At 31.3% G+C, this 15,174-nt stretch overlaps 2 protein-coding genes across 2 annotated transcripts; both read left to right on the top strand.

Annotated features, from left to right (window-relative positions):
- Positions 1 to 801: 801 nt before the first annotated feature.
- Positions 802 to 6,196, top strand: LOC107623232 ((3S,6E)-nerolidol synthase 1). Its single transcript, XM_016325418.3, has 6 exons — positions 802 to 1,330; positions 3,230 to 3,647; positions 3,893 to 4,111; positions 4,195 to 4,333; positions 4,797 to 5,045; positions 5,863 to 6,196. Exons 1-6 carry the CDS (start codon positions 838 to 840, stop codon positions 6,154 to 6,156), a joined length of 1,812 nt encoding a protein of 603 aa, XP_016180904.2. The 5' UTR covers positions 802 to 837; the 3' UTR covers positions 6,157 to 6,196.
- Positions 6,197 to 11,174: 4,978 nt separating this feature from the next.
- On the top strand, positions 11,175 to 13,592 carry LOC148579053 (uncharacterized). The gene is made up of 5 exons (XM_088488262.1): positions 11,175 to 11,312; positions 12,470 to 12,528; positions 12,643 to 12,979; positions 13,088 to 13,272; positions 13,370 to 13,592. The coding sequence occupies exons 1-5, from the start codon at positions 11,175 to 11,177 to the stop codon at positions 13,590 to 13,592; spliced, it is 942 nt and encodes a 313-aa protein (XP_088344388.1).
- Positions 13,593 to 15,174: the final 1,582 nt, after the last annotated feature.

The following is a 15,174-nucleotide window of genomic DNA, read 5'->3' as shown; positions in this document are numbered from 1 at the left end:
TTGCCAAATGGCAAGTTATTATTGGTTAACTTGAGTTCCTGTTTAGAGGGACTCCCTCACCTTGAGACCCGTGCGGGAACTCATTCCTTCTCTCCTCCAATGGTTAGAATTCTTATGTGTCAGAAAAAAGTGAAAGAGGAACTCATCATTATAGGTGTTCTAATACCATATTCTTTTAAAAAAATATATAATTTTTATATTTTTAATATATTAAATACATTAAAATGTAAAAAATAAGAGTGGTATACTTTTTCACATGTTGAATATATATAGGATATTGTTTAGGAGCTAATACTTTTCAGTTTTTTAAATTATTTTATTTATTTTACATTATATATCTTAAATTATAAAGTTTAATTTTTTTTTAAAAATTATCTTAATATTGATTAACTAAAAATTAATTCTATGCTTTCTCTTACCAACAATGATAGACAAAAAGCTATAATCATGATGATACAAAAATTTGTCGAAAAATCTGACTGTAATTACTGACAAAAAAAATTGTCGGAGAGTTTGTCGCTTCGGGAAATAGATGGAGAATTTACAGAGGAAAAATTCGTTGGTAACTGGTAAAAATCTGTTGGTAATTTTTCGACAAAAAAAAAATCCGTCGATAAATAATTTTTGAGGAAGCTTTTACAGAAGGACAAAATCTGTTGGTAATTTCATCGGTAACCAAATCTGTCTGTATTAATCCATTTTCTAGTTGTAATATTATTCAATTATAAAAGTTTCAATTTTTGTCTATCAATTCATGATTACAATATGTTAGTGGAGGTATGTAGGGTCGCAATGATGGAATGAAGGAAAGAGGAAAGTGGTTATTTAAATACCTGCATGAATCATGTTATTATTCAAATTAAAGCAGATCCCTACCATCATAACCAATTGTGTGCCATGGCACTCCATTATTCAAAATGGTGTTTCCCAACATCTTTCAAAAAGCCTCATTATGTTGCAACAACAAAGGCACATCTTTCTCATGCTAACCAATGGAACATTCTTCAGCAAAACCCAAGAACTGTTTTTCAGGATGATATAAGCGTTAATCATGCAGAGAAACTGATGGAACTGAAGCATGCACTACTTAGGAACAGTAGTAGTAGTAGTGAAAATAATAATTCACTGCAAGGAATGCAAATGATTGATGCAATGCAGCGTCTAAATGTTGATTATCACTTTCAAGAGGAAATTAATTCATTCTTACAGAGGCAATATGTCGTCATATCCAGCACTTTTGGTCATGGGGGTGCCTTTGCCCACCATCATCTTCATCACCTTGCTCTCTGCTTTCGTCTCTTCAGACAACAAGGTCACTTTGTACCTCCAGGTATGCTAATTATTCATCTTTTTTTTTTTCAAATATTTTCTTAAGATTTATCTTATTTATTAATAATACAATTATTTTTTACGTAAAATTAATAGTTAAAAATAGTTAAAAATTAACGTATGATAATTTAGTTAAAAATATCAAATTATATATTTAATAAGAGAAAGTTTAATAATCAGTATTTTTATAGTATTTTTATTGAAATTTGGTCGTCCAACACTTAATCATTAAAAGAAAAAGAGTAAAAGACAAATACGTTCCTAACTTTTTAAAACGCAGACATTTTCGTCCCTCAAAATTAGAAAATACATTTCAATCTCTCACCATGTAAATTCCGTGACAATTATGTCCTTGCGTGAAATTGGTGCTCGAAACAGTAACAAAAATTGCTGAGGTGGATGAGTAGAGAATGATGAGAAGGGTTTAGGGTTGCTGAAGTGGATGGAGAGTAAATTGTTAGAGGACAATTTGGTCCTTAATCGCCATAACACTCAAAAACGACGCCATACCAAAATCCAAAAACACCCAATTTTAATCTCCAAAAATTGAAAATACCCATTTTCCTCAAACGTTCTCCTTGTCTTGCAATCCAATTTCAATCTTCAAACCAATAAATAAACCCACAAATAAATAAGAAACATAGAACCCAAATCCTTCTCCCAAAAACAGCATCATGCACATAAGCTTATATATTACTCAGACTTCAATTATAGATTGTGAGATCACAGGTTTAAAAATATCTTATACAAACCTTAAGTTATGTATTGCCACATGAGTGAAAGTGTTTAAGCTATTTACTATTTGAAAATATTTGACTTTTTTTTTTAATATTTAGCCAATACAATAAAATAGAATAAGAACAAAGAGAGAATTATTGAACCAAACCACGATCTCACGACCCAGAAGCTGAAAGGGCGTTGGGTACCGAGGGTTCAGATCCTCCACCAGAAAAACTGGGTACCAGTGATCCTTCCATGTGAACTTCGTGGACGAGCTCTTTTCATCGGCACCTTCATCAATTTCGTTGCTTTCTTCGGTTTCAACCTTTGTTGGTGGCACAGCAACACGTGGAACTGTTAGAGAGAGGGTTGTTCTAGTTCTCCATGTGATGGAAATGGAGTTTGGTTCGGTTAAAAATGGGAGCTTTGTGAAGGAGAAAAGAGGAAAACTTATGGGGGTTTGGTTCTCGGTGAAGAGAGTGTTAGTGTGGTTGAAAAGGTTGAAGAAGAGTATCGCAGTGCCATCAATGGTGAAAAAAAAAAACGTTTTCTTTTTGGGGCTTGAGGTGTTGTTAAGGTTTGAAGAGGGTTGTTAAGCTCAATCCACCACACGGCGTCGCTAATTTGTCCTCCACGTAAGGATATAATTGTCACAAAATTTACATGATGAGGGATTGAAATGTATTTTCCAATCTTAAGGGACAAAAATGTCTGCGTTTTAAAATGTTAGAAACCTATTTGTCTTTTACTCAAAGAAAAATGAGTAATTTTACACCATTAAATATCATTGCACACTATTAAAAATATTAATGATGACTAATTAATGACTACATATTACAAATTTTATTGATCTCCTAACACTCTTCGTTTAATAATTCTCGATTATTAACTCCACATAAAAATAAAAATATCTGTATATAAATTTTTATCATATTTATCAGTTTCAAATAATTTGTTATATATGATTTATTTATAAAAAATTATTCACATTAAGTTGTTTAATTTTCATACAACTTCATATACGTGTGCACGATAATTTGAGAATAGTTAAATTTAATTAAATATATTAAATTATTTAATAGTTCTTAATTATTCTTTTTCTATAAAGATAACTTCGTATGATCACTCCTCTTATTTGTACTTTATTTGATCATGATCAATGGAAATTAAACATCCGCAGAGGTGTTTGAAAAGTTCAGAGACAAGGAAGGAAAATTCAGGCAAGAACTATTAGTAGGAGGAGGAGGAGACATCGTGAAGGGAATGATGGAATTGTATGAAGCCTCACAAATAAGCATAAAAGGAGAAGACATGGTAGATGAAGCTGGTGAATTCAGTTGCAAGTTCTTGAAGGAAAGATTGGCTTACCTTGACAATGATGATGATGAAGCCAAGTTTGTGAGGAGCACTATTGAAAACCCTTTCCACAAAAGCTTGCCAATGTTCACTGCCAGAGATTTCTTAAGAAACTTTCATGGTGGCATGAATAGTAATAATAATAATGATGATGAATGGTTTGGTTCCTTAAAAGCACTTGCAAAGATGGATTTCACTTTGTTGCAACGCTTACACCAGCAGGAAATCATTCAAATCTCTAAGTAAGTGTGTTTTTTATTATTTTGGATAGTACATTATTTTTTTATAATTATTAAAAATAAGGTGAAAATTCAAGCGAAGTCGACTTCACGTGAAATTGATATTGAAATCTGTTAAATGATTTGACTAATTTGACTGAATTTTCATTTAACGAAAATCAGATATTAACTTTTTTCACCTAAAAATAAATATATAAACTTAAATATTCATAATAAAATAAAAATATAATATTCTTTTTCATGTACAGATGGTGGACAAAACTTGGTTTAGCCAACGAGTTACAGTATGCAAGAAATCAACCATTGAAATGGTACATTTGGTCGTTGGCATGCCTCTCAGATCCTAATTTCTCAGAAGAGAGGATTGATCTAACTAAATCAATCTCTTTCATATACATAATAGATGACATTTTCGATGTGTATGGGACTTTAGATGAACTCACTCTTTTCACTGATGCTGTTTCTAGGTACATATGTTTCACTAATTACATATATTATATGAAACCAAAAATTATGGTTTGTTTAATTTGTTTAATATATAATAATGCAGATGGGATGTTACAGTTGCTGATGAGTTACCAGATTACATGAGAATATGCTTTAGGGTCCTCTATGATCTTACTAATGAAATCAGCTTCAAGATCTATCAAAAACATGGATGGGACGCCAACAATTTTCTTAGAAACGCAGTAAAATTAATTTCTTTTTTTACTTTATATCCTTTATTATATTATTTTCACTTCTATTAATATATAATAGTTATATCTGAACACATTTTTCAGATAAATTTTTTTTTAAGATTAATAAGAATTAAATTTTAAACTTTTAAATTATAAAAGTTCTAATATCATATTATAAAATAAATTCTTTTAAAGTTAATAAAAAAAAACATACATGAAAATTGTTATATCGGTTTTTATATTCTCTTGAAATTGACAGTACATGTTGACAAACCAGGTGTTCCATGCATCCATCACCAATATTTTAAATGTGTAGAAGAAAATAAAAAGTGACATATAAATAAAACAAAGTAGTGTACGTTTAAAAGAAATTAGAAATAACAAAAAATATGTTATTATTATTTATTATTACAGAATGTGGACTTAAGGGATTATATATATATATATATATATCCAATAATTTTTGGTGCAGTGGAAGAGATTGTGCAAAGCCTTCTTAGTTGAAGCAAAATGGTTTGCTTCAGGGAAGAGTCCAAGTTCCGAAGAGTACTTGAAAAATGGAATAATAAGCTCTGGGGTGCATATTGTGCTGGTTCACATTTTCTTTATGTTGGGTGAAGGATTGAACAGTGAAAATGTTAAAATCATAGACGGAATCCCAGATATAATTTCTTCTTCGGCAACTATTCTTCGGCTTTGGGATGATTTGGGAAATGCTGAGGTACAGATATTTTTGGTAATAATGCCATATATAATAATTAATTTGGCAAGCAATCATATACACAGCTACTACTTTATAGCCACAAAAATTCTTCATCTAAGAAAAATTGACTAATATTAGTTGAAAAAATTTGGTCTCTAATTAATTAAAAGATAAAGCACTAAATTAGTCCCTACATTTTTTGGCGTAATCCTATTTTAGTCTTTAAAGTTTAAAGTGTTCTATTTGAATATAAAAAATTTTCATTTAGTTTCAATGTAGCCCCATCATGAGGTCAAAGTTCAATAATTAACAAAATGTCCTACATGACAGCAATACAAGAATAAAGTCGATAATCTGAAGAATAAGTACAAGTTCAAGAGGAACAAAATAAACCGTGGATGCATCAATATATTTATTTATTATTTTTTTTACAATTTAAATAAAATATTTTCTATAGAACTAAAGAGAATGATAAATAAATTTATTGATGTATCCACGGTTGATTTTGTACCTTTGGAGCTTGTACTTATTCTCCAGATTATCGATCTTGTTCTTGTATTACTGTCATGTAGAACATTTCGTTAATTATTTAATTTTGACCTCACGGCCGGTAAGACTATATTAAAGCTAAATAAAACTTTTTTGAATTCATATAGAACACTTTAAACTTTAAGAACCAAAACAGGATTATATCCAATCATAGGGACTAATTTAATACTTTACCTTTAATTAAATTTAAAAAGAAAAAGAAAGAAGAAAAAAATGTCAGATATCCATATTTATGAGTAGTATTAGGCTTAATTAAGTTGAGTGTTTTGATATTTGATTTGTGAAGGATGAGAATCAAGAGGGGAATGATGGGTCATACGTGGATTGTTTATTGATGGAAGACAAAGGGTTGGCAAGGAAAGAAGCAAGAGAGGAAGTTATGAATATGATCAATGATGCATGGAAGAGGCTCAACCAAGAGTGCTTCTTTGAGAGCACATTCCCTAAGCCGTTCACTAAGGCCTCTCTCAATCTTGCAAGGATGGTTCCTTTGATGTATACTTATGATAACCACCACTCCCTTCCCATGCTTGAGCCTCAAGTCAAGTCTTTGCTTTATGACAATTCTCTTTTTCTTTAATCCATATAATTCAACCAAAATATTTTATTTTGTATTAAGTTTATTATTTTACATTCTTTAATTACTACTAGAATAATTTGATATTCTTAGATGTATTAAGTATGTAATTATAAATTTTTGAGAAAATTTCACTCCCCTTCCCTGCGAGATGCTAAAATGACATTTCCCTCCCCTCTATTTTATAAATGTACATTCCCCTCCTTTCTAACTTTTAAAAAATATCCTCTTTAATCCATTTTAAATTTTTTGTATTAACTAATATTAACTTTATCCATTTTTTAAGAAAAAATAAATTATTTTTTGAAAAAATACCCATTAACAAATTTTTTTTTATCATTAAATTTTGCTTACCAAAATACTCTTTAATAAATTATTTTTTATTGATTAAATTATATTTTTATTAAAATACTTTTTAAAAAAATTAATAATTAAATTATTTTTTTATAAGATACTTACCTTTCAATAATTTTTTAATTATTAAATTGTGATTTTACCAAAATTTTTGTTAACAATTATTTTATATTTTACTATTAATTTTTTGATATCAATATATATTATTTTAACATTAAATAAAAAAATCTTACCACTGTTAATATATATAACAATTAATATATATTGATATTGAAAAATAATCTTACTAAAATTTTTTATTTAATGTTAAAATAATATATATAAATATCAAAGAATTAATAGTAAAATATAAAAAAATTATTAACAAAAATTTTGGTAAAATTATAATTTAATAATTAAAAAATTATTAAAGAGTATTTTAGAAAAAAAATATGATTATTAAATTTTTAAAAAAATACAATTTAATCAATAAAAGAATAAATTATTAAATAATATTTTGGTAAGTAAAATTTAATGATAAAAAATAAATTTTTTGTTAATGGGTACTTTTTAAAAATAATTTATTTTTTCTTAAAAAATGGATAAAGTTAACATTAGTTAACACAAAAAATTTAAAATGGATTAAATATGAGGTTTTTTAAAGGTTCGAAGGAAGGGAAATGTACATTTATAAAATAGAGGAGAGGAGAGTGTCATTTTAGCATCTCATAGGAAAGGCGAGTGGAATTTTCTTTAAATTTTTTGTGCATACAATTATGAATGTTAAATTAAAACAAATAAAATAATTTTAGATTATTATCTTCTTAAAATTATTGATAATACAATATTTTCAATAATAATGATGATTAATGAGAGCTGACTTAGGTTATTTTCATAACTCAAGAGTTGTATAAAAACCCTAATTGCTTGAATTCAATAATAAAACGTATATAATCGAGAGAGATAAAAAATGTTAAGTTGATATTATGCATCTTAGCTTGCTAGTTGCTACCTTTGTTATTATACACATGATTCAGAAACCCAACATATTTACGTACTTACCCCTAATAATAATAATAGGCTAAGAAGGTTTTTCTTTTTATTGTTATTGTTTTTAATTAATACTAAGAAAAGAACAAAGTAATTGCATTGAGACTTAAACTTAAGTGATACATGTGGTCCCTTGGCATGGAATATGTAATTTTCTGTGAATGGAAATTCATAAGATCATATACTGTTGATCCATATGCCATCATATAGGTAGGATGCAAATTTTATTTATTTTCTTGTATGTGGTCCTTTTTTATTCAACTTTGGGGTAAGCTTGGTATTGTAAATATTTTTTAAAAGTTGCCTATTTTATTTTATTTTTTAAAAACATTTTTCTAGAATTTTAGCTGTTATATTCGGTCAAATAAAAATTATTTTTAACAATTACACTTTATAATAATAAATAATAATAGATAAAATTACTTCTAAAATTTAAAATAACTATAATAGATATAAATATATAAAAAATATTTAACGTATATATTGGTAGATTATATTTTTAAAATTTTGAACGTACAAACTATAGCTATAGCTTTTAAAATTGGTAAGGATAGCAGATAAATAAAACATAAAGTATTCAATCATGTTTTCTGAATATATAGTTTGTTAGGTGTCGGCTTCAAAATAATGAAAATAAATCCAAACATGAAAACACCTTTTAAAATAACTATATATTACTATATATACACGCACAAATCTTAAAGAATAAACTACCATTTCTATCTACGAAAGTTAAAAATGCTGACAAATCTATTCATAAAAAAAAAATTACTATTTGTACCTATAAAACATGAATTTTATATAACAAAATTATCCAAACACTAAAGAATCACATAAAAATCCCAAATTATCCTTATTACATCATCCACCCCTTCTTCTCTCCTTCCGTCTCACCTCGCCTGAGCCAAACTTTGAGTTTAAGGTTAAGGGTATCACCACCTCATTTCCTTCATCACTACTACCACCACCATCACCATTATACCTCTATCATCATCTTTTTCACATAAAGCAACAACAACAACAACAACAACAACAACAACAACAATAGAAAAAGCAAAGAGAAAAAATGAAGAAGACAGTGACATATCCACATAAAAAGCAAATGCTATGAAATTGAGAAGGGAGAAATTTGTAGGTGTGGTGTGGTTTCAAACGGCAGATGAGTCACTTTCGTGGCCCAATTCATCCATGCCCTTCACCACTTTGAGTTTCCTGTTTTTTATTTTCTTCTCGCTCCTTTCCATAACTCAATCTTCAACCTCCTTAGGCAAGACCCAAACTTTAATTTCAGCAAGAACAAAAGCATTAACTATAGTGTTGCTGTTATTGCTTATATTAGTAGTAGTAGTAGCGGCAGTTTCGACTGAAAACCCTAATTTTCTGAGATCATCGATTCCAATGTTGGAGTTGGGAATTGGGGTTAGGGTTTGGGGTACACTAGGAGGAGGGACAAACGGATTATGAGTCAACTTAAAGAGATTTTGCAGGTAAGAGAGAGTGTGGGGGCAAGGAATCTGAAGATGGTTCTTGTTGTTGATGATGGTGAAGCCCTTTTTCTGGGTTGAGAATTCAAAGAAGAAGAAGAAGAGAGAGAAAAACAAAACACAGAAGGAAAGGGAGAGAAAGAGAAAGAGGAAAGAGTTGGCAGCGTTGACGGAATATGGCAGCAGCGACGAGCTCAGAAAATGGAAGGAGAGAGAGGAGATGGGTTAGTGGTAGTGGTGACAGTGGTGGAAAAAAGATGATGCGGATGATGATAAGGGTATTTTGGGATTTTTATGTGATTTTTTAGTGTTTGGATAATTTTATTATATGAAACTCATGTTTTATGGGTACAAATGGTAATTTTCTTTTTTTTTTTTATAAGTAGATGTGTCAGCGTTTTCAACTTTCGTGAGTATAAATGGTACTCAACCTTAAAAAAAATGTGAGATATAAACAATTTGCGAGTTGTGAGGATTGAATGTTAGAAGATTAAAAAATTTTATTTTAATTATTTAATTAAAAATATTGAATTATTAATTAAAAATAATAATTAATAATAATAAATTTTGATAATTTTTTAATATTTTTCAATTAATCGTGTTGTTTTATTCAGAGAAGTTTATTAGATTCACATTCGAAGATATATTGGAGGAAAATGTGGCTGTGTCACGCGTGATGCATGATGATGATGATGGATAGTGATTTCACTCAAAATTTGAAACATATAATTGGGAAAAAGTTCGTTGCTTTATATAGATATATATACCTGTCACTTCTATGTTCAATTTCAGAAAAGAATTGAGATTACGTGGATCTATCGCTTGAAATTATGTAACTATGGTGGTCATACACACAATAAATGATTTGGCTTATTTTTTAATTTATATCTCCTTTTTAGAACAATCTTGAAGTGTACAAAAACGTGTTATAAATAAGGGAAGATTCTATGATATTTATTGCAAAAAAACATTGTCCACATACATATAGATGTTATGTGGTATTCTTTTTCGCTAACACGTGGCATGCTGATATTTATTTTTGTGGTTCAAGACTGTAATGAAATTGTTGATATGACTAGTGTGATCATTTGTCTTACAATTAATAAATTTTAGTTACGGGAGTATTTTCCTTTTTTATTTATCTCTTTTTGATTAAGTAAATTGTGGTCAAGCTGCTGTTGCTTTTTAAATGTGGTAAACGGACCTATTAATAAAAATGATTTTTTATATGAAAAAGCAAATGATTTTTTACAAAATATTATCATTTAGACAATGAGCATTGACTCTCAATACTGTGATACAATCAAATTTTTGTTGGAGGAAGAAAATCAAGTAGTTAGAAGCACTAAAAAAGTGAGAATGAAGGAAGAAAATAAGAAGGATCATGCTATGGAAGAGGTTGTAGTGAAGCCAAATAATTTGAAAAAGTAAAATATAGATAAAGATGTGAACCAAGAAAACAATCAAGCCAACCTAAATACCAATATAGCTCCCAGAAGATCTTATTGAGACATAGTGGTAGATGATGAATTTAGAAAGCTTAATCCCTATGAAATCGTAGAGATAGTGTCAGAGGAGTATCTCCTAAAAGACCCCTCTATTGAACCAAGTTTAGATGTTTCAGATTCTTCCAATCTTAATCCGATTATAGAAGTCTCTCTAGAAGAATATGAAGAGTGCATATCTTAGAAACTTTTTTTAATTATCAAATCATTGGGTAAGGTACTCAACCTCCAAGCCTTGGATAGGTGAGTGCAAAGAAGATGGGTTAAAAATGGCTCTATAAAAGTTATGGATCTGGCGGAGAATTTCTTCTTAGTTAGATTCACAAGCCAAGATGATTACGTCCATGTCCTATTCGAAGGTCCTTGAATGATTGCGGATCACTATCTCCTAGTTCAGATGTGGAGGCTGCTTTTCATTCCGCAAGAACTAGAAGTCCAGAAAGTTGCTGTTTGGATAAGGATTCAAAACTTACCAGCTGAGTTGTATAACAAATACTTTTTTTCTGAAAAGTTTGAAAATGTTAGGTATTATGCTTAAAGTGGATGATCTTACGTCAATTCATTCTCTGGGATGCTTTGCAAGATTATGTATAGAAATTCTATATTCAATATGAAGGGATACATCACATTTGTTTTAACTGTGGTCGTTATGGCCATAGGAAAGAAAATTGTTCTAAATCTATGGAAGAAGCTTCCAATAAGGTGCCACCAGCGGCGGAGGAAGGTGGGAGGCATGACAGTGAGAAAAAACCCAACGGTTAGGAGCAATCTTCGGGATCAGAGCCAAGTTAGCACTTTTAAGAAAGGAAGGAAATCACTAAAGAGAAAAATCAGGAAACGTCTTCAATGAGCACTAACGATCTCCACAATCAAAAGCAAAAATCATCTAATTTAATATAAGATCATCAAGGAGTTAATGCAGATAAGGAAACTAATCCTTTTGGCCCATGGATGATTGCCAAAAAAAGTCTAAGAAGGAACATAGTCAAACCTGATGGCCTAACCAAAGAAAATAAGGAAGGTCTTTAAGCTTCAAGATTCCACGCTCTTGTCGAGGAGAAACCGGAGGAAAAAAAGGAATTCCAAGATCTTGTGAAAATCAACATTCCAAATGATGCTCAACAATTTGAAGTTAATGAGAAAAAATGTTCACAACAGAAATCCAAATATGGAAATAACAGTAACAAGCAAAAAGGTTTCCAGAAAAGTAAATCAACTATCTTAAGCATCAAAGGAAAGAGTGCTATCATCAGTAAGAAGAATAACCCATAAGCAAAACAAGTTAAATCTATAAGCCAGATACAGAGCATTTTTCAAATCTCTACTCCTAATGAAAGCAACAATTAGTCAAGCTCATCACCAAGATTATGGGAGGGGGGGGGGGAGCAATCAAAACAACAAAGATTATGCTAGTAAACCCCCTAACCAAAGAGAATCTAGTAGTGCAACAATCATAGATGCAGCCATGGTGATAGCACAGGTCAACAGAAAGGAGGACTATCCCCAAAGCTCTAGCATGGAGGACCTAACTCTTGAAGACAAGCCAATGCATGCTTAAGTCACTGGCTTTTTCAGGATGTTTTTCTCTTTCCTTTATTACTTTATTGTTTTATCATGAATATTATGATTTGGAATTGCAGAGAACCTCTTCTAAATGATTTTATATTCTTATTAAAGATTTTTCCTATCGTTATAAGATGAATTTATGTGTTTTACTTGAAACCCATGTCTCAGGTCACAAAGTTGAGTGCAACATTCGTAAACTAGATTTTGACTCTTGGTGTATTAGTGAGGTGGAAGGCTTTGTAGGCGGTATTTGGTGTCTCTAGAACAAGTCTATATGGTCTGTTGAGCCTCTGAGTATTCAAAAACAATGTCCATATGAGGGTCAAAGACAACAACAATGATAGCTGATTTTTCACAACTATTTATGATAATTCGCAGGCTATCAATATGAGCAACCTCTGGAACGATCTCAAGAATCTTGCTCATGGTTTGGAGAGGTCTTAGTGTATAGGAGGGGATTTCAACTCTATTACCTCTTTAGATGATTCAGTGGGAAGCTCTAATCTATCTCAAGATACTATCATGTTTAGGGATTGCATCCAAAACTGCAGGGTCAGCGACATGGGTTTCTTTGGTCCTCCTTTCACATGGCAGAGGAACAATATAAAGCGACGGCTAGACAGATTTCTTTGCAATCTGAGTTATAATAATATGTTCCCAACTGTCGGGGTGAAACACCTCTCTAAACTCAAGTCAGACCACCTTCCTATTCTTCTCGACGTTAATGCTACCAATGAGGAAAGTAGGGACAGACCGTTTAGACTCCTTGCACCGTGGCTTCTTCATGAAGATTATAATAATCTTGTTAAAAGTTGCTCGTGTAAAGAAGGGGATCTTATTAGAAATATTTCAATCTTTACGGATAAGGCAAACGTTTGGAATAAAGAGGTTTTCGACAACATCTTTAGAAGAAAACAAAGAATCATGCTTAGACTGGATGGTATTAATCATAATCTCTCTTTCAACCATAATCCTTTTTTGGAAAATCTCTAAAAGAAATTATGGAAAGAGTATGAGATTATTGCTATTCAGGAAGAGAGTTATTGGCAGCAGCTATCTAAGTGCAAGGCCATCAATTTTGGTGAAAAAAATCTAAGTATTTTCATCAAAGAGCAAACGGTAGAAGAAGGAGAAACAAGATCTGTTGCCTTAAGAATAATGAAGACAAATGGACAGATAATGTGAAAGATCTAAAAAATTTGGGTGTTTCTTTTTACAAATCCCTTTATTCTCCTATCTTATTTCTCCTCTTTTGTCAATTTACCCTATTTCTAGCAGGTTTCCAAAGATAAAGGAGACTGACTTATCGCTTATAAGCAGAGAAGTTACTGCTGAAGAAGTTAAACATGCAGTTTTTAGTATGGGTAGTTGGAGAGCACCTGAAATGGATGGTCTTCCCGCAAATTTTTTTCAGCACTCATGGGATATTATTACGGTATCTCTTGTTAAGTGGGTTAAAATGATTTTCAACAAGTCGGAGGATATTGTTAGAGTGAATTAAAACTCTCATTTCTCTTATCCCCAAAATCTCTGCCCCAGATACGTTTGCTCACTTTAGACCGATCAGTCTTTGCAATGTCTGCTATAAGCTTATTACTAAAATTATTGCAGATAGAATTAAACCTGTTCTTAATGATATTATCTCTAACACTTAAGCTAGCTTTATTCCAGGAAGAGTTTGCACGGATTACATTTTGATAGGGCAAGAGGTCATTCATACTATGAGGACTAGAAACAACAGGAAAGGCCTTATGGTGATTAAGATTGATCTCGAAAAAGCCTATGACAAACTTAATTGGAATTTTATCATTGATACTTTGAAGGACATAGTTCTTCCGGAGTATATTATGAATATCATCCGGCTCTGTATTTCAACTTCTTCAATGAACCTTTTGTGGAATGCCTCTCCTTTAGAAAGTTTCAAACCTTCAAGAGGCATTCGTCAGGGGGATCCTCTTTCCCCTTACCTCTGTGTTGTGCATTGATAGACTTTCTCATTTTATTTCCTCGTTGGTTGAAAAGAAAAAATGGAAACCTATTCAATTGTCTAGAAATGGACCTAATCTATCTCATCTCTGTTTTGCAGACGATCTAGTGTTGTTTGCTCAAGCTAGTAAGGATCAAGTAAAGATTGTCAAGGAAGCGCTTAACACTTTTGTGAAGCCTCAAGTCAGAAAGTCAACCTTAGCAAGTCCTGCGTTTTCTTTTCTAAAAATGTGAATCACACTATTAGGGAGGAACTCAGCAGAGACCTTGGCATCCCTTTAACAAGCAATCTTGAGAGGTATCTCAGAGTCCCTCTTATGCATGAGAAGTGTGAAAAATAACATTTTCAACATATTATTGACAAGATGCAAGCAAATCTTACTAGTTGGAATATGAAAACTCTCTCTCTCGTTGGTAGATGTACTCTTGTTCAGTTTGTCTTATCTGCCATACTAAGTTATTGTAACACTCCAACTTTTGACACGTCATGACCAATATCAATCGTTTAGGTGTTACTTGTCGTACGGATCTACTTGGCTCTAAACTCGGATTTCATAAGCAAATATTAATATAAGCCTTGACTGGTTTAGCATAATTAACTTATTTACCATAAAAGAAAATCATCTAGTTGCTCACAAGGTTAATACTCAAAGCCATATCACAGATAAATACTTGGTAACAGAAAATAACATATATACATATATGCAAATATACACAGGAGTTAAGCTTAGAGATACATGTCATCTATCAAAAGCTGAGAACAATACCAAGTTATATATATAAATACAAAAGAGAAAGTTAGTCCCAACCCACGCACGAGTTTTCTAAACTGGAACCAACTACTAAGAGGTCCTACCCCTCTAAAAGTACTAGAAAAGTGAGGGAAAAGTAATACTACTGATCGTCAAAAGGAGTAAAAAGTCAGCTAGGTCAATCTTCGCAATGGTCTTCGGCTAGAGTGAACATGTACGGCATGCCGGGATTGAAACGTGGGCGATGCACCGAAACTCGAAACTTAACGGACTCCTCTGTCGATCCCATCTGGGGAGGGAGAGAAAGAAAGAGAAGAAGGGTGAGAACCTAGAGTTCTTAGCAAG

This window comes from Arachis ipaensis, chromosome B10, assembly GCF_059453495.1.
Source record: "Arachis ipaensis isolate K30076 ecotype BB chromosome B10, ASM5945349v1, whole genome shotgun sequence".
Lineage (NCBI taxonomy): Eukaryota > Viridiplantae > Streptophyta > Magnoliopsida > Fabales > Fabaceae > Arachis > Arachis ipaensis.
The sequence above is the reverse complement of the archived record's forward strand: the minus strand, read 5'-3'. Positions and strand labels throughout refer to the sequence as shown.